Genomic DNA, 21,867 nt, shown 5'->3' on the forward strand with positions numbered 1-21,867 from the left:
AGCTCCAGCATTAACATAAGACCCCATGGCAAATTCAGTGCTGTGTTTGGCCACGACACGCCTGGTGAACCTCTAAAATGTCATCCTTCACTGTCAGATTCATAAGACAGTTGAAAAAATGTAATTTAAGAGGATTACAGAAAGAGATTAATGGCCAGAAACGACTTACTTCAAGTGTCTGATAAAATACTAAATATATACGGTGCACAGAATGAACACGTTCATTTAAACCCATGAATACATCTAAGTAAGTGTTAAAGATTGGTGGAAGAGACAGAAGTACAATGGTCATTAGACGCATGTTTTCAGGATTGCACTACCCTTTCTAACGTTGGTTGAAACATTCCTTTACAGGGAAAGTCTTCAGTTTTCTTAAAAGTAAAAAAAGGTATAAAAAGCTTTCTAATTTAGTGGAAGTATTTTTTACATAGCCAACATCAAAACATGAGAGAATGACTATTTAAAGGCTAACGAGGCACACGGTATCAAGACTTTCTAAAGGAGAAGACACAACAACAGGTTTCATTTTAGCAGTTCTTTAATGGTGTCAAACAGGAAACCATCTATTCCTGCATCTTCTCGATTGTTTCTTCCTTGTATTTGCCCTTCTCCTTGCCAACCTGGCGAGATTTTGCTTTACGCTCCAAGATCTTTTTGCGATCTTTGTCCAGTTTTAGCCTAGTGATCACCACCTAGAGAAAGGACAAAGAATTTAGTGTCTCTTCAGCCTTAAAGTACAGCAACCTGACAGAACTGTGATAACACAGCACAGCCCAGGCAGACCAGCTCTGGCTCACAAGTGTTATTTCCACAGACTATGTCACATTTGGTTTGATTAGAACTGAGGTATTAATTTCCTCCGTATTTCACAATTTTCCCAGGTACACTCGGGGATCAGAGTATATGGTCCGTTGCTTTGATGCACAGTCAAAACATTTGCACAAACTGAAGAGCAGCCAAATTTCTATTTATCTACCTAATAAAATAATTACTTTGAAGTAAATCTAACTGCTCAAACATAATGGGTACTACATCCATCTGAAACACAGCATATAGCCGATCCCACCACCACCACAAAGACATGGATCACTATTTTAACTTTTCTGCATTTTAAACAATATTACTGAAATTTTGGAACACTGGAAAATCATGCTGCTGCCACTGGCCATTATCATATCATCACTGTACCATTTGGAATAGCCAATGCATCTGGCTAAACTAGAGGCAACAGTTGAAGGTCACGCACCATAGTGCCCCTATTAAAGACGCTTTAAAGAACACATCTGCTCTTGAACATTTGCAAAGGGGCCAGGCAGTTATCAAGTATTACTAACATGGACACATAAAAGGTAAATTGCGCAGACCATCTGCTGCCACAGCCTTGATGGTATTTCTAAAGCTCTGATTTTCAGCCCATAAGCAGCCTTCAGTGCTCTTTGTGCCCCTTCAAACTGGCAAAGAAATAAATGCGTTGATATTACTGAAAGGAGTACTTTAAAAGTACAACTGACAATCAAAGCTTAGAAAAACCATATAGGCTGCAGCAGGGCGCACACTCCTCCTCAGTTCCATTGTGCATTTAGGTCTCTCTTCATTGTACTTAATTCCTACCTCTTTACCTAAGAGAGATAGAAACTGTTCGTCCACCCCACTGCAAGTTTGCAACAAACAAAACATTCTTCTGCTCCTTTTCCATTAATAAGCAGAATCTTTATGCAAAGCTTTATCAAGGTCCAATTCCCAATTAGAGAAAGTTTTCACAGAAATAAAGGACCAGCACAACATTCCATTTCTTTCACTGCTATTTCCACACAAGCAGTATGTACACTGGCTTCACTGCAATGTCACCTTGTCCGTCAAATGTTATTACACAAATCATTATGTTGTTTTGGAATAGTTCTGCTGAACATACCAACCATTTAGACCAGAAAACCTGTTACAACTGGATTTCTTCCACCAACACTTCAGCATGCATGCCCACATGGCAAGGCTGAAGCAGATGAATTTAATCTGCTTCAAACCAGGTTTTGGCTAGTTGTTCTGTTTAGTTTTAAATGTTTTCCTATTATGTTCTAAACAGGCTTTGCCTGGTTTTCATGAACTCTAAACATTGTAAATCACTTCAGGCTAAAACCAGATTCAGAAGAACTAAGTTCACAATAGCCCACAAGAACAAATCACGATTCTGAGCATCCATCTAAACATTTCTAACACCTCCTTAACCAGTGCAAATGCCACACAGCAAAGATGAAGGCTTGTTCTAAATGATCTGTTTTGTGCTTTAAGAACACCAAACTCTTCAAAAAAGTATTTTAGCAAGACTCTGAAGTCTCCAGCAGCTTCTCTACCAAATAAGCCTAGAAACATCAAGGTGTTCTTGGTTTCAACTGTCACTTCTCTACTATCATGACACCGCAACATTTCCTTGTTTATGACCCCTCAATGCTGTAGTATCTCAATCCGTTATTCTCTGTGCTATAAGGTTCAACTCATGCTAGTAGCAGTGTCTTCATTTGCCAAAAACAAGGTCCCCTCATGCATTTCAGATCTCACTTTGTGCACCATACCTTGCTGGGATGGATCCCCACATGGACAGTTGTGCCATTAGCCTTCTCACGCTGAACACGTTCAATGTAGATGACGTATTTTTTTCTGTACACCTGGACCACCTTGCCAATCTGCTGTCCTTTGTAGTGTCCCCGGACAACCTAAACAAGAATATAAGAAGCACACTGCCCCATACTTCAAAACCACCCCTTAAAAAATTACCAGATCTTAAGAAACACCATGTAATTATCCCAACAGAAGACCAGAACTGCACAGGATGAAATCACAACTCTGCTCTTTGCATACACATGCCACAAAGGCATCAATTACTACACTATTTCAGCAATCACTAAAATGGAAAATACAATGGATCAGAACTGTACTTTCCCCTTGTTTTCCTTGCAGTAAACCCTAATGACGGAACACCACATCTTTTCAACCAGAAGGCAAGCAGTCAATTTCAACAGTTTTTCATCTTAGTTTTTCACCTATCGTTGCATTTTATATAAAAAAAGTCACATAACTTGGAATAATTTCTAAACTGATCTTCCAAATATCACAGGCAGCAAACAGACTATTAAAAAACAGAAAGAAACACTTCTTTGTTTTGTGCTTTATTGTTAAAAGCCTTTAATCCAGCCTGATAATCAATGCATGCAACTAAAGTCCAGAAAAGATGCCAGGACACTTGTGTTCCTTGTATTTTCGTTGTCATTGATGTGATCTCAAGAAACACTGAACAGGCCAAGTCTATGACTACATTAACTTGTATTATTTCTGCAAAACTCATGGCAAAGGTCCAGCATCAATTTGAATTTGCCTAGCCCTTCCCTTTTGCACAGGCTGTACATGAAAACCAAAACCAGACAGAAGTTCACGTGAGACAGTACGACTTAGAAATCAGACAGCACAGCTACCTGGACTTCATCATCCTTTCGAATGGGCATAGAGCGGACATTGTATTTCTGCCGCAACTCCTTGGAGAGCGGGGAGGACATTATTTTTCTTCGAATGTGAGAAGGCGCATTGAAGTGTCGTTTGCGGTTCTTGCTGCGGTCTGAGGTCACAAATGGATTGAACTTCATTTTGGCTGCATAAAGAAAAGCAATAGTTTGAGAGATGCTTGTAACTTATACACACTGTGCTTTATCATCTACTCACACAAAGTAGACTAAGACATAAAAAAGCAATTTTAACTATTTTTAATCCCACCCCCCGTTCGCACACCCTTACAAACTGGACTTCAAATAAGTTCTTAGCCTCTTCCCTGATTGACAATGATCCCGTGATTGACAGATGTGCTACACACACACATCAGACCATTCTTTCTAATCCAAAGCTTGCTGTTCTCAGAAATCAGGACACCTGACTGACTAGTCTTAATTTTGCACTGTAGTATATGCTGCCTTCACTAATAAAGCAAACATGTATTTCAGACTTGCAGAGACAGGGAACTCATGCTGCTTAGCTATCTCCAGTAAGGTGTAACACCAGACTGGCAGACATAACAGATTTGTAAACCCAAGATACCTTTGGCCTTCCCTAAACCTTAACAACTGCACTACAAGATTGTCTCTCATAGCACAATTCATCCTGACTGACAAAGGCATGTCCATTAAACGATATTTTTGCTCAACTCCGCAACTTCCAAGTACTACGCACATGCACCTCCTGTGCACGCTAGCCTGGGCTGTAAGGCAAGTCAGGGCACGCTGCAAATCAGAACACCATAAGCTGCTTGAGCTGCATTAACCAAATAACCCATTATCAAGCAACAGACCAAAGGATCGTGAGCTCTACCTGGAGTCTGAGCTCCCAACGGCACACCCGAGCACGGCTCCGCGGCAGGCCTGCCCCACCAGACACCCCCGCAGCCGGACTCCAGGCTCGAGCTCCCACACACAGCTTACCCGCCGCCTCCGCCCGACCCACCAACGCCAGCAGCGTCCTCACCCTCGGGGCACACCCGCCTCAGGGCCGGCGAGCCCGGGCCAAGCCCGCTCCCCGCCCCAGGCAGCAAGCAGCCCCTTCCCGCGCGAAGAGGGCCTGGGCCGCGGCACCCCGGCGCTCCGGGCGCGGCCAGGCCAGCAGGGCCCGAGACAACCGAGCCCCTTCCTGCCCCCCTCCCGCTTCCCCGAAGAGGCCCCACGGGGTACGCCGCGGCCCGCAGGGGACAGCGCAGGGTCGTCCCGCGCAGGATGGCGGCGGATGGGGACAGGCCGACCCGCACCGCCCTTACCCTGCTGCTGCCGCCGCGACGGTCCACCGGAAAGAGGAGTGCGACGCGCTTCCGCTTTCCCAAGCGGCCGCCGGGACCTCGCGAGATCCTGCGCGCGGAGCTGGCGCCACCTGCGCCCTCTGGCGGCCGGCGGCCACAGGCGGGGCGGGGCCCAGCTGGTGCCCGGGCGGGCAGCCCCGGCGGTGGGCGCACCCCCTCCGTTCACCGTGCCCAAAGGCAGAGCTGTTTAGCAGCAGGCACTTCTCTCCAAATCCAGCCCCCGCCCCGAACGTGGATGGAACCAGAGGAAGCCCCGAGCAGCTCCCTCCCCTCCCGCCCAGCTCAGCAAGCCCACGACCCTCAGCCAAAAAGGGAAAGTCGTTTCCCGGGGCTTCCGCTGAGTCCGAATTCCTCAGCCCAGGCCCTGCTCCTGTGCCCGCGTGTACTGTCACCTGCAGCCCCATAAACCCACTCACCTGCACAAACCGCTTGCATTTCGGGTAGAGTTGGTGCTAGTACATCTTTTCAGGACACGGATTAATTGATTCTCAAGGACAGTTATTTACGGCAGAACGCGGTGTTAGTGGAAATGAACCAACCACTGGGGCGAGCGGCGGTACAGACGCTCGAGTGGGGTTGGGCTTACGAAGATCGGCTGGAAAAGTTTCTGCACTGTTGAGCTGCAGCAGGCTGAGAGTTGGGCAAACGCCTTTCCCAGTGCCTTTACTCACCTTTTACGAAGAGTAAGTAACCTTCAGCACCACCTGCCACTTCTGGAAATCCGAGTTCCAATCTGTACTTGAGGTTAACTGGAAGGCGGTAGGATCTCTTCATGAAGATGTTGTGCAGCAAACATCAACATAAGTAAGCAATACCGGAACTTAAAAGGAATCGATTTCTTAATATGGTGCAGATGTATAGCGCCCAAATTCACTGTGTTGTAACTCTTTACTATTTAACCTTTAATAATTGCCTCAGACATTCACTTCTAAATACTTAATGAAGCAAGGCTAAAAGGAAATTAAAGGAGGAGGGAACAAAAAATGGCTTATTTTATATACCAGGTGGCACAGTGACTAAAGCCAAACCCAGCAAGTTCCAAGCACAGTCCACTCACCTCTCATTAAAAAAAAAGGGAGGTTAGGACACTTGGTACCGTTCAAAACCAAGCACTGAATGTCCAGACATGACTCAGTGCCGATTACAAAAGAGCCTCGTGTTAACTGTTAACACAGTGACCTGGCTTACAGTGATTTCATCGTGTGATAACGCTTAGTTCACTGAAATAATAATTAAAAACAAAAGGAAAAAGCCCTTTTAGATTGATTTTGCAATAGTAGTGCAACAAGAAGCCAATCAAAACACATTAGAGTTTTATTTTTAATTATAGAACTAAAAAGGCTAAGATTTTATTAACATAAGGTTGCAAATTAAAAGAGAAATGCCAGAACTCCTTAATAATCTCCACTGTAAAAATGTAAAAGATGTGTGCTTTAAACATCGCCATGACATACTACAGGACTATGTCCTCCCTCCCCTGCCCCTCTCTCCCTTCTTCCAAGGACTACTGAGAAATACCTCACTGACATATTTCATCTGAAACTTCAAACCACTATTCTAAAGCAGATACTCATCACAGTCATTTTCAGCCCAAACAGTTTGTGTATCACACAAATAAAAACAACTTCAAATGAAATATATTCAGAAATTAACTACAGACATTACCATCTACACTGCAGATTTCACTTTTTACAGAGCAGTAGTTGAATGCAAGTATTTGATAAATCAGATCAAACATTCACAAATGCATGTCTTCCAATTTTTTTCTTACCCCATTTCCTTTTCTTAAAAATAATCTTGAGCAGTCCACATACTGCCTAGAGTATACCTAAGCACAGCTTTCCCTAGAGCTAAAAATTCTAACTCCACCATTGCAAAGCATCCTACACCACAAGTTCTCACTTACTTAAACTGGAAGGGACTGACTTAAACTGGAATCTATACAAGTTCTAAATATTTTACTTCCTACAGGGATGTTTATCTTGGAAAACCACAAATACTTCGGCCAAAATACTGTCTTGAAAGCGCAAAGTCAGGAATATGGATGAACACCCAAGATCGATAGTTTCCTTCCACTATGGCTTGAAATTATTTTTGTTTGCATTGATGTTTAACAGCATAACTAAGCTCATTTTGTCTCTATAAAGTGTTTGAAAATAAAAGTGAAATGTAATGAGACATGTATGCATGGGGCAGGACTGCTGTAACAGTAAGTACCTCGCTTTCACATTTGGAGAGATGAGGAGCAGATTCTTCTGTAAACACATGATGCAGCATCATTACACGACCCAAGCCAGCCACGTCTGAAGGACAAGCTCGCCACAACTTACAGCAGACCTGGAAGGTAGCCTTGGCTTGGCAATACTCAAAAGCTTAGACCTGGTTTAGAGAACTAAGGGGCGGACTGTTTCTTCAACAGTTTTGCCAGAACTTGAGTACAATTTGGTTTCCACATCTAGCAAAAAACCCGTGATTTATTAGGTTATTGCAGTGGACATTTTGGCAGAGAAAGCAGGCACACTGAAGTATGCATCTGTTATTTCCAAAAAAAGCCAAACAATTTCACTGGTCTGGTTTAGAGAACTGGCCTGGGCTGCACAGAATGCAGCATTCATCAGACAGAGGACAGGGATAAGGAGAAGGGCAGAAATAACACACCAGTGACAAACAGGAATCTGCAACCAGCTTTGCTTGCTTGTGTCGAAGAAATTGTATGAGGGAAAAAACTTCAGAAAACTAACAGGCAAAAGCACCAAGCTACAAAGGTCTTCTCTTGTACAGTTCAGGAGGAGGACGCGTTGCTAAGATGTTAAAAATCACATCCTTGTAATCCACTGGGTTCACAAACTGTGAGCTAAGACACAAAAAATTCAAGAGAAAAAACTAGGACATTTTTTGCTGTGAGCTTCAGCTGGTCACAGTGGATTAGAGGAAATCCTTCGGCCAGCAAGAGAAGCAATTGCAACGGAAAATCCCAGCTCCCACGCGGCAGCCACCGCCATCCAGCGGGTACTGCTCACGGGCACACGGACGCACACACACACTGAAATGAAGACAAGCATCTCATTTTCAAGTTGATTTTCGTAAATGGAAAAAAATGTATAAAATCTATCCATACATTAACAGATACAGGAAGTTACACAATCCAGTTGACACCTAAAGGAGTAGTAATCAGTCCATAATAAGAACAGGGAAAAATTCCAATGCTGTAATTTGTCCGAAATCACTACAGGGCAGAGAATGGCAAGGGGAGGGTGGCTGGCTTCTTTGTTTTGGTGTGTGGATAAAACTGGCTATCTTCCCTACTTCCAAAGCAATGAGACAATTTCAACAGACATGTATTAGGAATACTTTTGAAATGCATCTGACTCTAGCATTAACACTGAATATTCAAAGATTCGTATTATTACAGCATAATGTTTGAATACTTTGCCTCCAGGAAAGGGCAGTGGGCAGTAGATATTATCTAAGAGAAATCCTGCACCCGTCTTAGAATTTACAACACTGATTGAGTTAAAGATTTTTATTTTATGAGTTTTATCGATCCTGGAACACTTAAAATTTGTGTATCCTCAGCTCAGACATTTACAAAGCATGCAAAGACTGTTACTACTCAAGGAACATTTAGGAGGCTATGGAAAATGCGCTGGTGGGTATTGGTCTAATTTTAGTGAACTCATGTCTACCATTACATGCAAGCCACACCTGGCAGTAGTTTTCCTCTCATGCCTCCATTTACTGGAGGCCCCAGAAGACAAGGCTTGAATAAATGGGCATGGAAACTCAGGTACCATTTTAAGGAATAAAACAAAACAACTACTAGCAGAGGCCAGCTTGTGGGAACGCCTCCTCTGCTACTGGTGTACCTGTGGGTGAACAGTGCCAGTCTAGGGCTCAGAAAAGATGCCTAACTGAATTTTAAAGGAAAAGGGAGGCACCTTAAACCCTGAAAAGACAGACTTCCTGTGTTTGACAGATGTATTCAAGATACACACACAAAGCAAGACAGTAAGCTGTGCTTGTCATCCACCCAGAAGACTGCACCATTTTTCTGAACACATAAGAATATACAAACCCTTTTCAAAATAAGGACAACAACAATAATAATAATAAAGCAGAAGTGCAGAATCCAGACTGTTGGGTGGTCTGTGTTTAAAAAACATAAGAAAGAATAAAAGCTAATGCTGTAAAGACAACCATTCCCTTTCAAAGCAAAGGCCACATAAAACTGTGTTGCTCAGTTTGGTTTTTACTTCATGCCACCTGTAAACAGAAGACTGGATATTCAGTTTCTGGGAAGAAATGAAACCACTTTTACATCCAGAATAAAAGAAAGGCCCTCCGCTGCCTGGATCACAGATTACCCAGGAAAAGGTAGTTGGGGGAAGGCTTCCTCTTCTTGTTTGCTCATTTCATTAGAAAGGTCATATCTGAACAAAAGAGCTTTCAATAAAAGCACAAAACATTTCTTGACGTTATTTCTGCCCTCTGTCTCTACAGTTTGCTATGGGGACTAACACTTTCCATTCCTCACCAACAGATACATCACCTTTTTGGCACCACGGGTGGAACTTCTTCCTAATGTATAATTTTGCCTTATACAGAAGTCGATTGTCTAATCATGCAAATCCAACAGAATTCCAAAAAGTGCCACAAGACAGCTCAACTCTTTGCAATCTACTACCTAGCTTGTACACTGCCATAGGAACCTCCCAGAGAACAGACTGTCATCCTTACTTAGATCTGACAGTGTATTTCATATATGGCATTTCAACCTCTCTTTCTGATTCCGTTGATTTTTCACTCTCAGAGCTCTGAAATGCATGGAGATTTCTTTGATTTGTTGAAGATGTCTTCACTGAACAGCCTGATTAGAGAAAAACTTACTGATTCAATCAAATAGAAAATACAGACAAAAACAGGTAGTGGTAGATTTCTCAATCTTTGCTCCTGTCCTTGGAGACGAGGGTAGAGTTTCACCGCTACTGCATTTTCCCCAGCTGGATCTTCTTCCAAGCCTCTGATGCTGTGAAAATGCAGGAGTCGAGGATCCCAGCTACAGTAAATGTTCCTCCAATGATGGCACATATCTGGAATGTACAGAGAGAGGAAACAGGTTTGTCAGTGATGAGGGAAACTTTTATGCAGCTTGAAACTGGGGGGAAGGATATTATCGCCTACTGCTGGAGTATTTTCTGGAAGCATAGTAAGAACTGGGTAACAGTACTGGGGACGTAATTACATGACAATCATTCAGAAAAAACATTCCCTACAGTGGAATAACTTAGTGCTACCCTGAACTCAACATAGCCTGAGCCAATCATAAATCCCAGCTACTAGGAGCCTACAGCATGAATGCTGTTCCTTTCCGGGCTAAACTCCACCTAACAAAGCTTTCTAGAAGCTCTGTGTTGCTCATACCTTCCTACTGCTGTTTCCTATTTTAAATACCAGGGCCTTGTAGTCTTGTCCCTATTTCACAAGATAGAGCATTTGCAAACAAGCAAAAGACACTTAAATAGCATGTGAAGGACAGTGACTAACAGAAACCTAGCTACCAGTGACACCTACAGCTAAGTCTGTCTAACACTTTCCATTACAAGGGCTGCTTACAAAAGCACTGCCGACTTAACTCTTTGTGGACCAAAGTTTTCCAGGCAAGATGGCTCGGGTTGAGTTATTTAAACACCAGCAAAAACACATAATCATTTTCAAGAACAGAGTTAGGCAAAAAATTAATCTCCTGATTAGCATAACAGCCTACTTCAGTTCTCAAGTGCTAGAAAAACGCAAAAGTATTCTGACATGTCAAACCAAAGGTACCTTGGCTTGGAGCACCCAAAATCAGGGGGCACCAGTTATGAACTTCGCAACACACTGCTTCAATTCCCTTATCTATGAAATGGGGGCAATGCCAAACTTGTCTCCCAGGGAAACTGCGAAGGAAAACACATTTGAAGGGTTCAGTACCATGACAATAGCCATCTCAGAGTCCTTGTGGAAACATATGACTTGTACTCGGGACCAGGTTAATACAAACCACCTGCTAGTAACAAGGCAGCAGTCAAAGACCATAGGATGGGAAGAAACGCTGCTCACAGGGTGCTACCCCACCCCGCGCACTGCACAAGGCAGGGTTCACATGGAAAGTATGATACACAATAATGTAACCTAATAACATTTAACAGCCAAGTTATAATTACACAGGACTTGGCATTTCAGCCAAGTTATAATTACACAGGACCTGGCATTTTCTAACTCCCACATTTTTGACTTCATAACTGTAATGCTCTTTTAATCTGGTCTTTTACATTGCATAGGATTAGGTGGCTCTGAGAATAAGAGACAACGGGTCAGTGAGAAGGGGACAAGATACAGAGCTTATCTCCTGAGAAGGGCCTGCCTAGGAAAAGGGGGATTTTGCTGTGGGCTAGAAGCCAAGAGAGAGAAAAACCCCAAATCAGTAAGCCAATGTAGCAGGGTATTGGGGAGATATAATACAACTGACACAGAAGGAAACCAGCACCACACTAGACCTACAGTGCCATGTCTCTTCTCCCACACAGCACTACACCCCATGGACAAAGTTACAGACAAAAGAGTAAGATAACAGCAGCAGCATTCAGCTCGGCAGGGAGTTAGCAGTGGCAACAGAACAAACAGTTCATTAATGGTGAGTGAAGGCAGCAAGAAATAAAGCACTCATTTACATGTGTATTTATAACCAGGATATACGCGTTCAGTGAGCTTGGTGAAATGAGGAGCTGCAGTAAACACGACCTTTGCAGGACAGTTGGCATTCCGGCAGATAAAGGCTTCAAAAACCAGAGCACCAGCCTGAGGCAAAGTTAGTATTTTTAGGGGACAAGTCCAGCTCCTGCCCCCTGTGCCCCCCTCCTTGCTATCCCTCAGTGTGTGACGCAGGGTGACTTTTCAGGGAAAATGACCGCAATGGAGTTGGGTTATTTCAGTCCACAGCAGCTCAGCTGACAGGAGATGTTACACCGCAAACAACAGAAAAACCATCCAACACTAAGATTTTTGCATCATATGGTAGGAAAATCTGATTTCAGTGCAGCAGTGCAAAGGGGTGGGGAATAGAAAAAAATATATATTCATCTGCACAGCTCTGTACTGCTGAGTGTTTATGAGTCACACACACCTGGCATTCGCTTGGAGCCTGCCTCCCATCACGCACACAGCCCTCTTGTTTCGTTGCAACAACAAAAAAAAGCAGCACCACGGTTGGTCTCTAGGTCAGCACAGAAGCTGCACCACTGCGTTTCTTTATCATCACAGTTCTAATACATATGGACCATTGCTCCTTCGCAGCACTGAAGGAAGTTAGGCATCGTGCACTTACTTATATTTAATAGTTTTATACTGGGAATGATCTGCCTTTGGCTCCATGAGGTTACCGTTTGACTCCGGCCCAACTATTAAAGGAGGAAGGAAAAGGAATATAGAAGTGCAATAATTACAGCAGTGAGAGACCATGCAATGTGAGGTACACATGAGGGTTTTGAACAGAATATGATTATAGGTTAGTGGCTAGGATGCAGGCTGAAGTCTAAAGGAAAACACAAGTGGGTATGTAGGAGGAGGCAAGGCTGCAAGGAAAATGACAGAAAGGCAAGTGTCAGATACGTGAGTATGGACCTCTGGGATGTCTTAAAATGTTAAAATTACTTTTAAGGACAGAGGGGACCAGTAGGACCCCCAGGTAATTCCTAGTAAGGTAAGCTGCAGAAACCCACTTGGAGATTTCTGGATGACCTGCAGCACATCTTGTAGAACACCATAATCTTGGTTTTAAAAATGCCACGGGACTGAGTCTACGATACCTGTCGGTAACAGGTCCCATGTCTGAAATAATTCTCCCTGCAACCATTTTTCCCCCCCATTATTTCCAGTTTATTTTTTTTTTCATACCTAGAGGGCAGACAAGACCTCTCCTATCAGGAAAAAAATTCTATTCTTTTCTTTGGATTGTGAATGCTTCACCAGAACTTTGGCTTGTTTTCTGCCTGCTCTCCCCTCCCAGGCTCTAGACTGACCTCATGATAAAACCTTCTTTCAGTTTGGCCATTTACAGGAACTCATAAATTTTCAGCAGTGAAACGTTCTCCCTTGCTCCATAACCGCAACTACAAGGCTTATCTTTATGGAGACATGCCTTGATTTTAAGCAGTATGGTTTAACAGGCAAAAACTACTGTGTTTAACACTGTGCCATGTGTCTGTGGTTAACCCCAGGATCCACGGCAAATTCACAGCATAGTGACAGAGGCAGCACTGATCCACAAACAATGCAAAATCTTGTTTAGTATTGAATTTTTTGAAGCATGACATGTAAAGTAAAACCTATGCTAAACCAATGCCTTTTGTCCTGCACAGGAACCACCTCTCACATGGTACAGAAAATTAGGATAATTCTTCATAACCACAAAAACCCAAGGAGCAGGCATGAGTTAGAGAGGGTCCGCTGGGAACACAGAAGACCTGGGAACACTGCTGTGGTGCTATAATGCTGCTCTTAGCGGCACTGAAGTTTTTTGGGGGCAAACTCATTACTAAGAAAGAGCATCAGATAGCCTTCCCAGCAGCAGAATGACATTCCCTTGGCTTTCTGCTGAACAGCCAACACCCCTCTCTCATCCGATCAACTCCCCACGGGATCGTCCCTCCACAGCGTGTCCTTCCCTCCAACACTGACACCATTTCCCCTGACAGGTGGCCACACTTTGCCACGCACTGTGTTACATCTCTAACTGCTAAAGTCTTTTTCAAGCCCACAGGATCCTCCCTCATCACCGGGACACATTTAAATTTACTGAAAGCCACATGGGTGCCCTAGTAAACAATCTGCTCACTAAAAGGAGTCACAGGTGATCCCCCTCCTACCCTAGAGCCCCTCTTGTGGTTTTTAAATTAAGCAGCTGCTGCTCAGAAAAAGCTGATGCTTTCCACGGCCACCTCCATTCGGCAACGACTCCAGATGCCCCAGCACAATCTCTGTCTGGACCTCAGCCCAGTGCTGATTATCACTAACTGGTCTCCAGAGCAACTGTGATGCAAAAGGCCATGCTGGAGATACAGGAAGGGGCTAAAGCAGTAGAAAGGACAATGGAACAGATCATGTCATCAAAACAGGGCAAGGAAACCTAGGACAAAACGTGTTTTGATCCTCTGCAGCACAGCTCCCCCCCTCCAACCTTTTCAATGCCACCTTGAACGCTGTAAAGCTTTAAGTGTAGCACATACAAAGCCAAGGCTGCCCTAATATAAAACATTCCTAGCCTAAATGAGAGCAAGAGCAGGTCATCTGTACCAGGGCCAGATGGTCCAGACTGATAGCCATGGTACAGCATCTGTAACAAGTATCTGCCTCTAAGTCAGTCACATCTGAAAAGGGTATGGCACACCTGTCTGAGGTACTGTGTAACAGCTATTGCAGATATTGGTGTCATCCACACGTCTTCATAGGAAGGACGTTCACTTGGAATGGCCCCAAGGGAGCTGTTTGAGACTACAGCCATTTATAAGACCAAACAAAGTAGACAAAAATCAATTGTAAAACTCTTCTTCAGCAGCCCAGCAGCCAGCACACGCCTGGCTAACTTTACAGACAGGATGGGGCAACGTTCTAGCTGGGGCCATCTCAAATCCAAAAGGTCATTGTGGCAATCAGTGAGGAAAGCCTCTCCTGTGTACTCCTTATGCAAACTCTGAAGCACGGTATCAAATTCCACAAAGATGCTATTTATATGCATCCACGGGCATATTAGCAGTAAATCAATGCTAGCAACGGACATGACAAAGAATAATGCCAACTATCAATCCTTTCCAAACACTGTTTCCCGTTAAAAACACCTCCACACCCTCACCCCCAACAAGATGCGTAAGAAACCTATGCATATGAGCATATTGTTAGGGAAAGAAGTAGAGGCAGTATGAGATACCAGTCATAAAATGCTGATGTTTGACCTTTTTTAGGATTATGTTTCGAAACCAAACAGACGTGCTAAGAAGAGAAGGTCTTAAATCACGACATTTAGATTTTGCTTCAAGCCCCTTTCTCTTGGTATTTGTGTATCCCAGAGATCACACAGATTTCTGAAGTTAAGTGAAGGGAACTTGGTGTTTATCAGAAGCTGCAAAATCAAAATCTAAGTGCCACACAGTCACACTGTTTATGTTACTTCCAATTAAAATATCAAAAGAGTTTAGAAATCAAAATCCGAGGTCTTCATTCCGCCAATTTATCAACTACTTCACATTCTACCATGCCTCACTGGCACAGCAGACCACAGCTTAAATTTTAAGCCAACTCCATCAGGAGACATTTTTTTAAAGTTCTGGAATATCTTTAAATAGCTCTTTGCCTGACGAGCAGTTTGGACAGTACAGCTTTGTTATAGATGCTGAGATCAGTACTGCAGGATGTTATCTGGATAGATGAAAACATAACTCGTCAGGAAAACACCCCTGGAATTTGATAATGCAGCTCTTCTCCACTTCTGCCCAGGAGTAAATGCCTGGAACTGGCATGCCCATATTAAGCCAAGCAGCAGCACTGAGTAAAAACACTGCTCTGCATGCTCTGCAAGTTAGATCTCATCATTAGTAAGATGGTTCATTGCAGCATGCTTTACTGCATACCACATTAGCTTTACTTCCAAGTTTTCCTGACATGCTGCAATAGTGCCATCCTGCCTAGACAGAGTTTGGCACTTTTGGAATAGGATGATTTTCTTTCTTCTTGTGCCTAGCTATTAAATCAAATTGTCAAAGCATAGTGCTTACCAGTAACCTCACTTACACTTCAGTAAAATTGCGGTGATGTACTGCTTTATTTCAATCATGTCACAATGCTCTGAAGCAGAAACTCAATTCTTCTGGACAAGAAATGCTCAGAAGAGAAATGAAAGCAGGCAGGAGAAGGGAAAATTAGAGGTTTAGAGTAACTCACCGATGTAATAAACCTGTACAAAGGCTGTCGCCTCTCTGTGTATTTCACTGTGATGGGGCTCAAATCGTAACGAAACCAGATAGCTGGGATAATGCGGCCAGTGTGACTGTAGGCCACGTACTCCTAGAAAAGAAAGCGGGGGAAAAATGGCAGAAAGTGTGAGCAATCTCATTCCAGATAGAGTGTCTGCAATAAAACTGCTTCTGTGGATCTGGCCCTTACTCCACTGTTTTGTACTAATGATCAGACTGAAAGAAGCAAACAGTTAATTCCTGTATGGCTGCCCACCCCCCATCCTTATAAAATAGGAAAGTAAGTTCTTTACAGTCTGATAATGATATAGCTGGGAACAGAGAGTGATGGTGTTTACTCTCATCTTCATTCAAAGTTAGAGAAGTAAATAGACAGGCTGTCATTGATTTCTCTAGCTTACATCTGTTCTATTTAAATACAAGCAGTCTAAGTGGTTGCAGGTGAAGTTTTTGTACTGTCAGTATGTAAATGATATACTGGGATATTCATCAAACAACTGGAATTTAGTTTGCAAGAACCTGAAAATCCCTTCTTGTCCATGCACTGAGAATAGCAAGCAGCAGCTCCTGTCTGTGAGGCCCCCTTTGCATTGGGACTAACAATGTGAACGCTTTGCTCACTCAGTATCAATCACGTAGAGCCGTGTTTAAACCATGTTTAAAAATTATATTGAAAGCCAAAATGTAACTGTATACAGAAAATTATTGGCAAAGGTTCAAAAATATTCCAAGCTTGTTTGGGAGAGACATCTTCAGATTGCCAGTGATAACCTCCTTCAATGCATTTCTTTAATAACAGGTACAGTGCAATCAATCAGCCACAGGACAACACCCCAACAAGACAGACTGCACAATGCCATTGTAGAACAGATATTAACATCAACTTAGTATCAAGTCACATCTTTTTGAGCTAGTATTTTGTCTGTGCTCTCAGTGGAAATATATATATGTCAAATTTCAAGGATCAGGACATTTATCTTGACAGATGGAAGAAAAATCAAAGAAAAGCAGGCTGAGGACTCAGCAATCCAATGACAGCTATCAGCACCGGCATGGCACACACTGCCTCTTTACCCAGCTGCTCTTCCCTTCTTTAGCCCGGTGACATGCCTGCCAACTCAGATGACCCCTTCTGTTTTAATTCTCCTTCACACAGAGGCAAAGACAACCTCACATACTTCAGAAAGATGAAGAAAGGACAAGAAACAGGACACCCATAAGCACGATAGAAAAAAAGATAACTTTACTCTCCATGAGCTCAGAGGGAGCTAGTGAAACAGCATCTATCTCCTTCATTAATCTCACATAAATCCCAAATTTCCCTCTGTTTAGGCTTTTTTCTTCCATGGATGACAAGAGAAACAGAATGTGGCTGAAATCCCTAGTCATAATATTTTCAGGGCTTTTACTGCAGAGGTTCTGCAGCATATCTTGGGACAGTGGCTATCTGGGGAAGTGAAGAAACAGAGGGTCGAGGTAAAAGGGGAGAGGAGACAGACAGTCCACGCTTAAGACTCTATTTGTCTCTTCATACTAGTCAATTTGTGTCAGACTATTCCAATGGCTTCCGATTTCTGTTTCCCACCGAACAGTATGGGAGTCAAGGACTAAAGCACCGATAAGAGATTTTTTATTTTTAATGAGAAGAAAATGCAGAGGCAGCACTACATCTCTGCACTTCAGTTTTGATAGAACTGACCTCATTTTTTCCTTCCTCTCCCCTTTTCCCCACCAGCGATCCTGCCCTAATGAGTCAGTCTTGGCCGAACGCCCCCAATTGCAACCATGCTCACAGAAGTGTCAAAAGCTCCTGCTGTCTATTTTCCAAATTACTTTCAGAACTTGCGTTGCAAGAGTCTTATCAGAACAACAGTTGTGACATTAAACAGAACAAATACATTGTAATCTGAATAGAGGGAGACATCCAAATCATTGGGACACACTGTACAAGCAAGCCCAAAAGTTACTAGACAGGAACGCTAATCTGAGAACTAGTCCATGAGAGTGTGTGCTTGATTCTCAAGTCATGGCAAACTAGCAGGAATTAGATATTATGAACAGATTCTGGACTTTCATTTGGCACCTGACTGGCAAATAATTTTAAATTGAAGGAGGCTTTTTACCTTAAAAAGTAAATAGGGTCTTTTTTTTTTTTTAAAGTCCAATACATTGTATATCTTCACATTTAATGTAAATTAATTTAAGAATTATAAAGTTACAATAACTATCATAATCCACTATAATAAAGTAGGCACTGTGAAATAGTCAACCAGTACATATTTGCTGCTTCAGGTTCAGCGGCTTAACATCTGAAATCAACATTTGTAAAAAGCTAAAAATTCTGCTAACTTATTTGTCTAATATGTCTGTCACAATTGAGACTGTTTCATTAATAAAACCATGTGTAAGTAGTGTTTTGTATGTTCAGCTGGATTGCAGTTTCCATCCAGATGCATCTTGACACAAATCACAAGAGCTCCTGCAGCATGTAAAAACCTTCCACACAATTTACAGAAACCTAGATCAGTTGAACTGACGTATGAGAAAGTCAGGAATAAGAATACCTTTCTCTAGAATTAAAACAATACCACCACCTGCTCTGACAAGCCCTCACAATCCCAACCCTGGTAAATGCCAGCACCAGGAGCAACAGGAAGGCCCACTTTGAAGAGCTTCAGTTCCTCCTTCTCCCAGCAGAGGCTACTGCTCACTTACAAACAAATGTACGTGGCTGCAGAGCAGCGGAGCAAGAGCGGGGAGGAATGGTGACTGAAGATCCTCCATGCATCCACTGGGCTGCAATGGGGAGCTTCTCTGAGAACGACCTGCTCCTTTACCTTATTTGCTACAGTATATTGGTATGAGTATCGCTGCTTGCCACTCATGTCTTCATACACCGTTGGGACTATCTTCAATATGTAATCATGAGATGCAAGAGCTGCGGTCAGGAAAGGAAAGGAAAGTATAAGTTAGCATTCAGAGAAAGGAATCAGCCTACATAACATTTCAAAGTAAATGTGCGAAATCAACTAAAACAAGTAAGTCACAAAAAAGGTATCTCCTGCCTCCTTATCTCAGGTTCTGTGACAAAGTGACAATTTCACATCCTACATTTATGTCCTTTGTACGAAACTTTGTCAGGTAATCAGATGACACGGGAACATGCCCACCATTCTGACTTCTGTAGCAGCACGACCCACAGAGATGAGTTTGGGTCACTTGAACCTTCTTAACTACTTGCAGCTATAAATGATAAGACTTATCAGCACCCCAAGAAGCTAGCTGTCCTAGTTAAATCGAGAACTAGCTAAGGACAGAGCTGCAGCTCACTGAGCTTCTTTTGACAGAAAAAGCAGAGACATCACAACCTGTGTAGTCCCATTCCTTGTGCACCCATCTATCTTTCTTTTTCTTCTTCCTTCTCCTACAGCTGCTTAACAATTATTAATTATTTTTTTATTATTTAAATGGCTTGTGCCATTTTTTGTGTCTGCTGAAACAGTTCTAAACCAGAATTCTAAATTATTTCTTTGCAGGATCCTTTCACCAACTGTTACACAATGACATTTGGCTCCTGGAAAAACAAAACAAAACACAATTGTCTAGCTTCAGGAACAGCCATAGAAATTTTGTTCCAAGAAGTGGACAAGACTGACATCCTGCGGGAGCCTGAACTCCTGAAAGAGAAAAACTACACTGAATTATAGCGTGCACTGGAAATTTCTTTCTGTGTTGCTGGTCATAAAGAAGGGCAATGAAAATGTCTATTCTTCCAGCCACAGGGTAGAACTTAAGGTAAGAGCTAACTTGCAACACAAGAACAAGGAAAAGTTCTGGTGGTGGTGACAGCAGCAAAGGGAAGCTGTAGGAATAGAATGTGGATAAAAAAACTCAGTAACTCTGAGTTTGTCCTAATGATCATAACAGAGCTGGAGGCAATGTCCAGGTTGCAGAAGGGCTACAAAGGACCTTTTGGACTAAGACTTCTCTACGGTACTGGAGAAAATGGAAATGTCAGTCAGCAATGTTGGGATCATTTCAGTTAAAGAGGCAGATTAAAGACTTCTGAATACACCAGTGTTGCATGAATGGCCCTGTCTTCCCTCCTGCAGAGAGTGGCTAAGCCCTGTAATCACCAAGAATACGTACGATTTGAGCTGAGTTTGTCTGCTCCCTCCAAGGCATTGAACGCTCCATGAACGTTATGGACCTGGAAAGGAAAAAGGCGTATGAAGAAACTATGCTCTGACTTGGTACTCTTGACCTTTGCTTCCCTATCCTATCCTGTAACAAGGAGATCAACCTCATTCAACCTTTCCAAAAACAAAGCCTCAACCCAGTAAAAGATGACTTGAAATATCTTTCAGTGACCATCACCACAGAGGTTGGTTCCAAGTAAAAAAAAGTTGATTTCACAATGTGTTACAAGATGAAACTCCAAAACCACTCCAAAGCTAAAGGAATTGCAGTTGGAAGAGGCCAGTTGTGAAATTTCATTGTGAGATATTTCCCAAGAGCTTTGCATAGTTAACTGTGAAATTAATTTATCAGGCTGAAAGGGAAATAAATGGGAGTCATATTCAGGTTAAAACTCAAGAGTTCTCCTGTAAAGGTAGCTCATGTCAGAGCAGTTGGGCTTGTACAGCTTTAACTCATTAGGCCAGCTCTCACACCACACACACTATGCCCTTGGAGATGCGAAGGACACATGCCAACACTGCCATCCATTCAGCTTTTCCTGCAGCTGGTCCCAGGCATGCAAGTATCTGTTTGCCCAGAATAACAGGATTTCCACCCCATGCCTTCCACATACTATGATCTGGAGTCTGATGTCCACCAACAGAATGATCAATTTATGAACTCTCTAGACAGGGAAAGCCCCACAGCAACAGCTGTAGATTAGAGGTTGCATCATTCACATAATGTACAGTAAGTTACACAGAAAGGAAAAATAACTCCACAACCTAGAAATTCCTGACCTTAAGCCAGACAACAGGGAAGAAGAGTTTGGAAGAAGTATTTGGTCATGAGTATGACAGAATTTCACCTCACTAACAGGGCAATGCAATCTCCTTCCCAGACCCTCTCAACAACTGATAGCATGTGGATGTATTTGTCTCATCCTAATGGCTGTTTCCCTATTCTGAATGCTACGGAGTGGATGATGGTTTGGAGGAAGCAGCAACTGAATCCATTTCTCTCCTGAGAAAGACAATTCTAGAGAGACAAAATCAGCAGCAAGTTCAACTGGCAAGGTGCTGGTAACAAGCACAGAGCAAAAGCAACAGCTGAACCTTCTACAGTGCCTTTCAGTCTGCCAGCATTTCAAACATTTAGCACAACAGCAACCATTTCTGAACTACGCATGCAGACTGTACATGTTCTTTACCCATTGTGAAAAGCATATGAAGAAAGAGAAGTCCCTGGACTGGGCTACAGTATTATGTTCCATCCTTGATGCAGCTGAGAAGTAAGTCTCTTAGAGCATATCTGGGCCAGAGACTTTAAGGTCCACTTCAAACACTTTAACAGTAAATATTTGAGTGGTTACTCAGCAAACGACTGTATCTATCCTGTGAAGTACCTGTATATTTGGACTTACATTCTTGTCCTTGTTTCCCCTGCATCCACGCTTCTGTTTCTATGTAAAAGTTGACTGCTCTGCATCTCTCTACACAGCGAGTTTGCAAAGCTGCGAATTACAGAGCTTCCACACAGACAAAGCCATCAGACATCTCCACAACTGCCTGTTTCTGTGCCATGGCGCATATACCTCTCCTGTCTTTGCAACACGGATGGCATTTGTAACTCCCAGTCTGATGTTTCACCATGATTTTCCTTGTGGAATATTCTAGACTTCCATTACAATACTTGCTGTCCATAGATTGCTAATTAATCTCTGCTCGACAAAGTGCACAGGTGTGTTCCTTGGGGGAACATACTTGTTTGTACCTTGTTAACTACCTGGAGGGACTTCAACAAGGAGTAAGCTTTTGGCCACAGTAACAAAACTGCTTTGCAACAGAGAATTTAAGCAAG

General features: G+C 42.9%; 2 protein-coding genes across 4 annotated transcripts in view; both read right to left on the minus strand.

The window, feature by feature from the left end:
- Nucleotides 1-525: 525 nt before the first annotated feature.
- On the minus strand, nt 526-5,338 carry RPL26L1 (ribosomal protein L26 like 1). 2 transcript variants are annotated; one of them, XM_059825336.1, is made up of 4 exons: nt 5,242-5,338; nt 3,465-3,637; nt 2,568-2,708; nt 526-692 (listed from the first exon to the last, which is right to left on the minus strand). In XM_059825336.1, the coding sequence occupies exons 1-4, from the start codon at nt 5,258-5,260 to the stop codon at nt 564-566; spliced, it is 462 nt and encodes a 153-aa protein (XP_059681319.1). In that variant the 5' UTR covers nt 5,261-5,338; the 3' UTR covers nt 526-563. The 2 variants fall into 2 exon arrangements, with proteins under 2 accessions (XP_059681319.1, XP_059681320.1); XM_059825337.1 differs by lacking the exon at nt 5,242-5,338 and adding an exon at nt 4,787-4,839.
- Nucleotides 5,339-7,899: 2,561 nt separating this feature from the next.
- ERGIC1 (endoplasmic reticulum-golgi intermediate compartment 1) overlaps nt 7,900-21,867 on the minus strand; it is a 59,995-nt gene continuing 46,027 nt past the window's right edge. For both annotated transcript variants that reach the window (XM_059825271.1, XM_059825270.1), the window contains 4 exons: nt 19,978-20,038; nt 18,666-18,766; nt 15,797-15,919; nt 7,900-9,915 (listed from right to left, as the gene is read on the minus strand). In XM_059825271.1, the coding sequence (XP_059681254.1) occupies nt 9,808-9,915; nt 15,797-15,919; nt 18,666-18,766; nt 19,978-20,038 (393 nt within the window). In that variant the 3' untranslated portion in view covers nt 7,900-9,807. The remainder of the gene's footprint in view (nt 9,916-15,796; nt 15,920-18,665; nt 18,767-19,977; nt 20,039-21,867) is intronic.

This window comes from Gavia stellata, chromosome 16 (genome assembly GCF_030936135.1).
Source record: "Gavia stellata isolate bGavSte3 chromosome 16, bGavSte3.hap2, whole genome shotgun sequence".
Taxonomy (NCBI): Eukaryota; Metazoa; Chordata; class Aves; order Gaviiformes; family Gaviidae; genus Gavia; species Gavia stellata.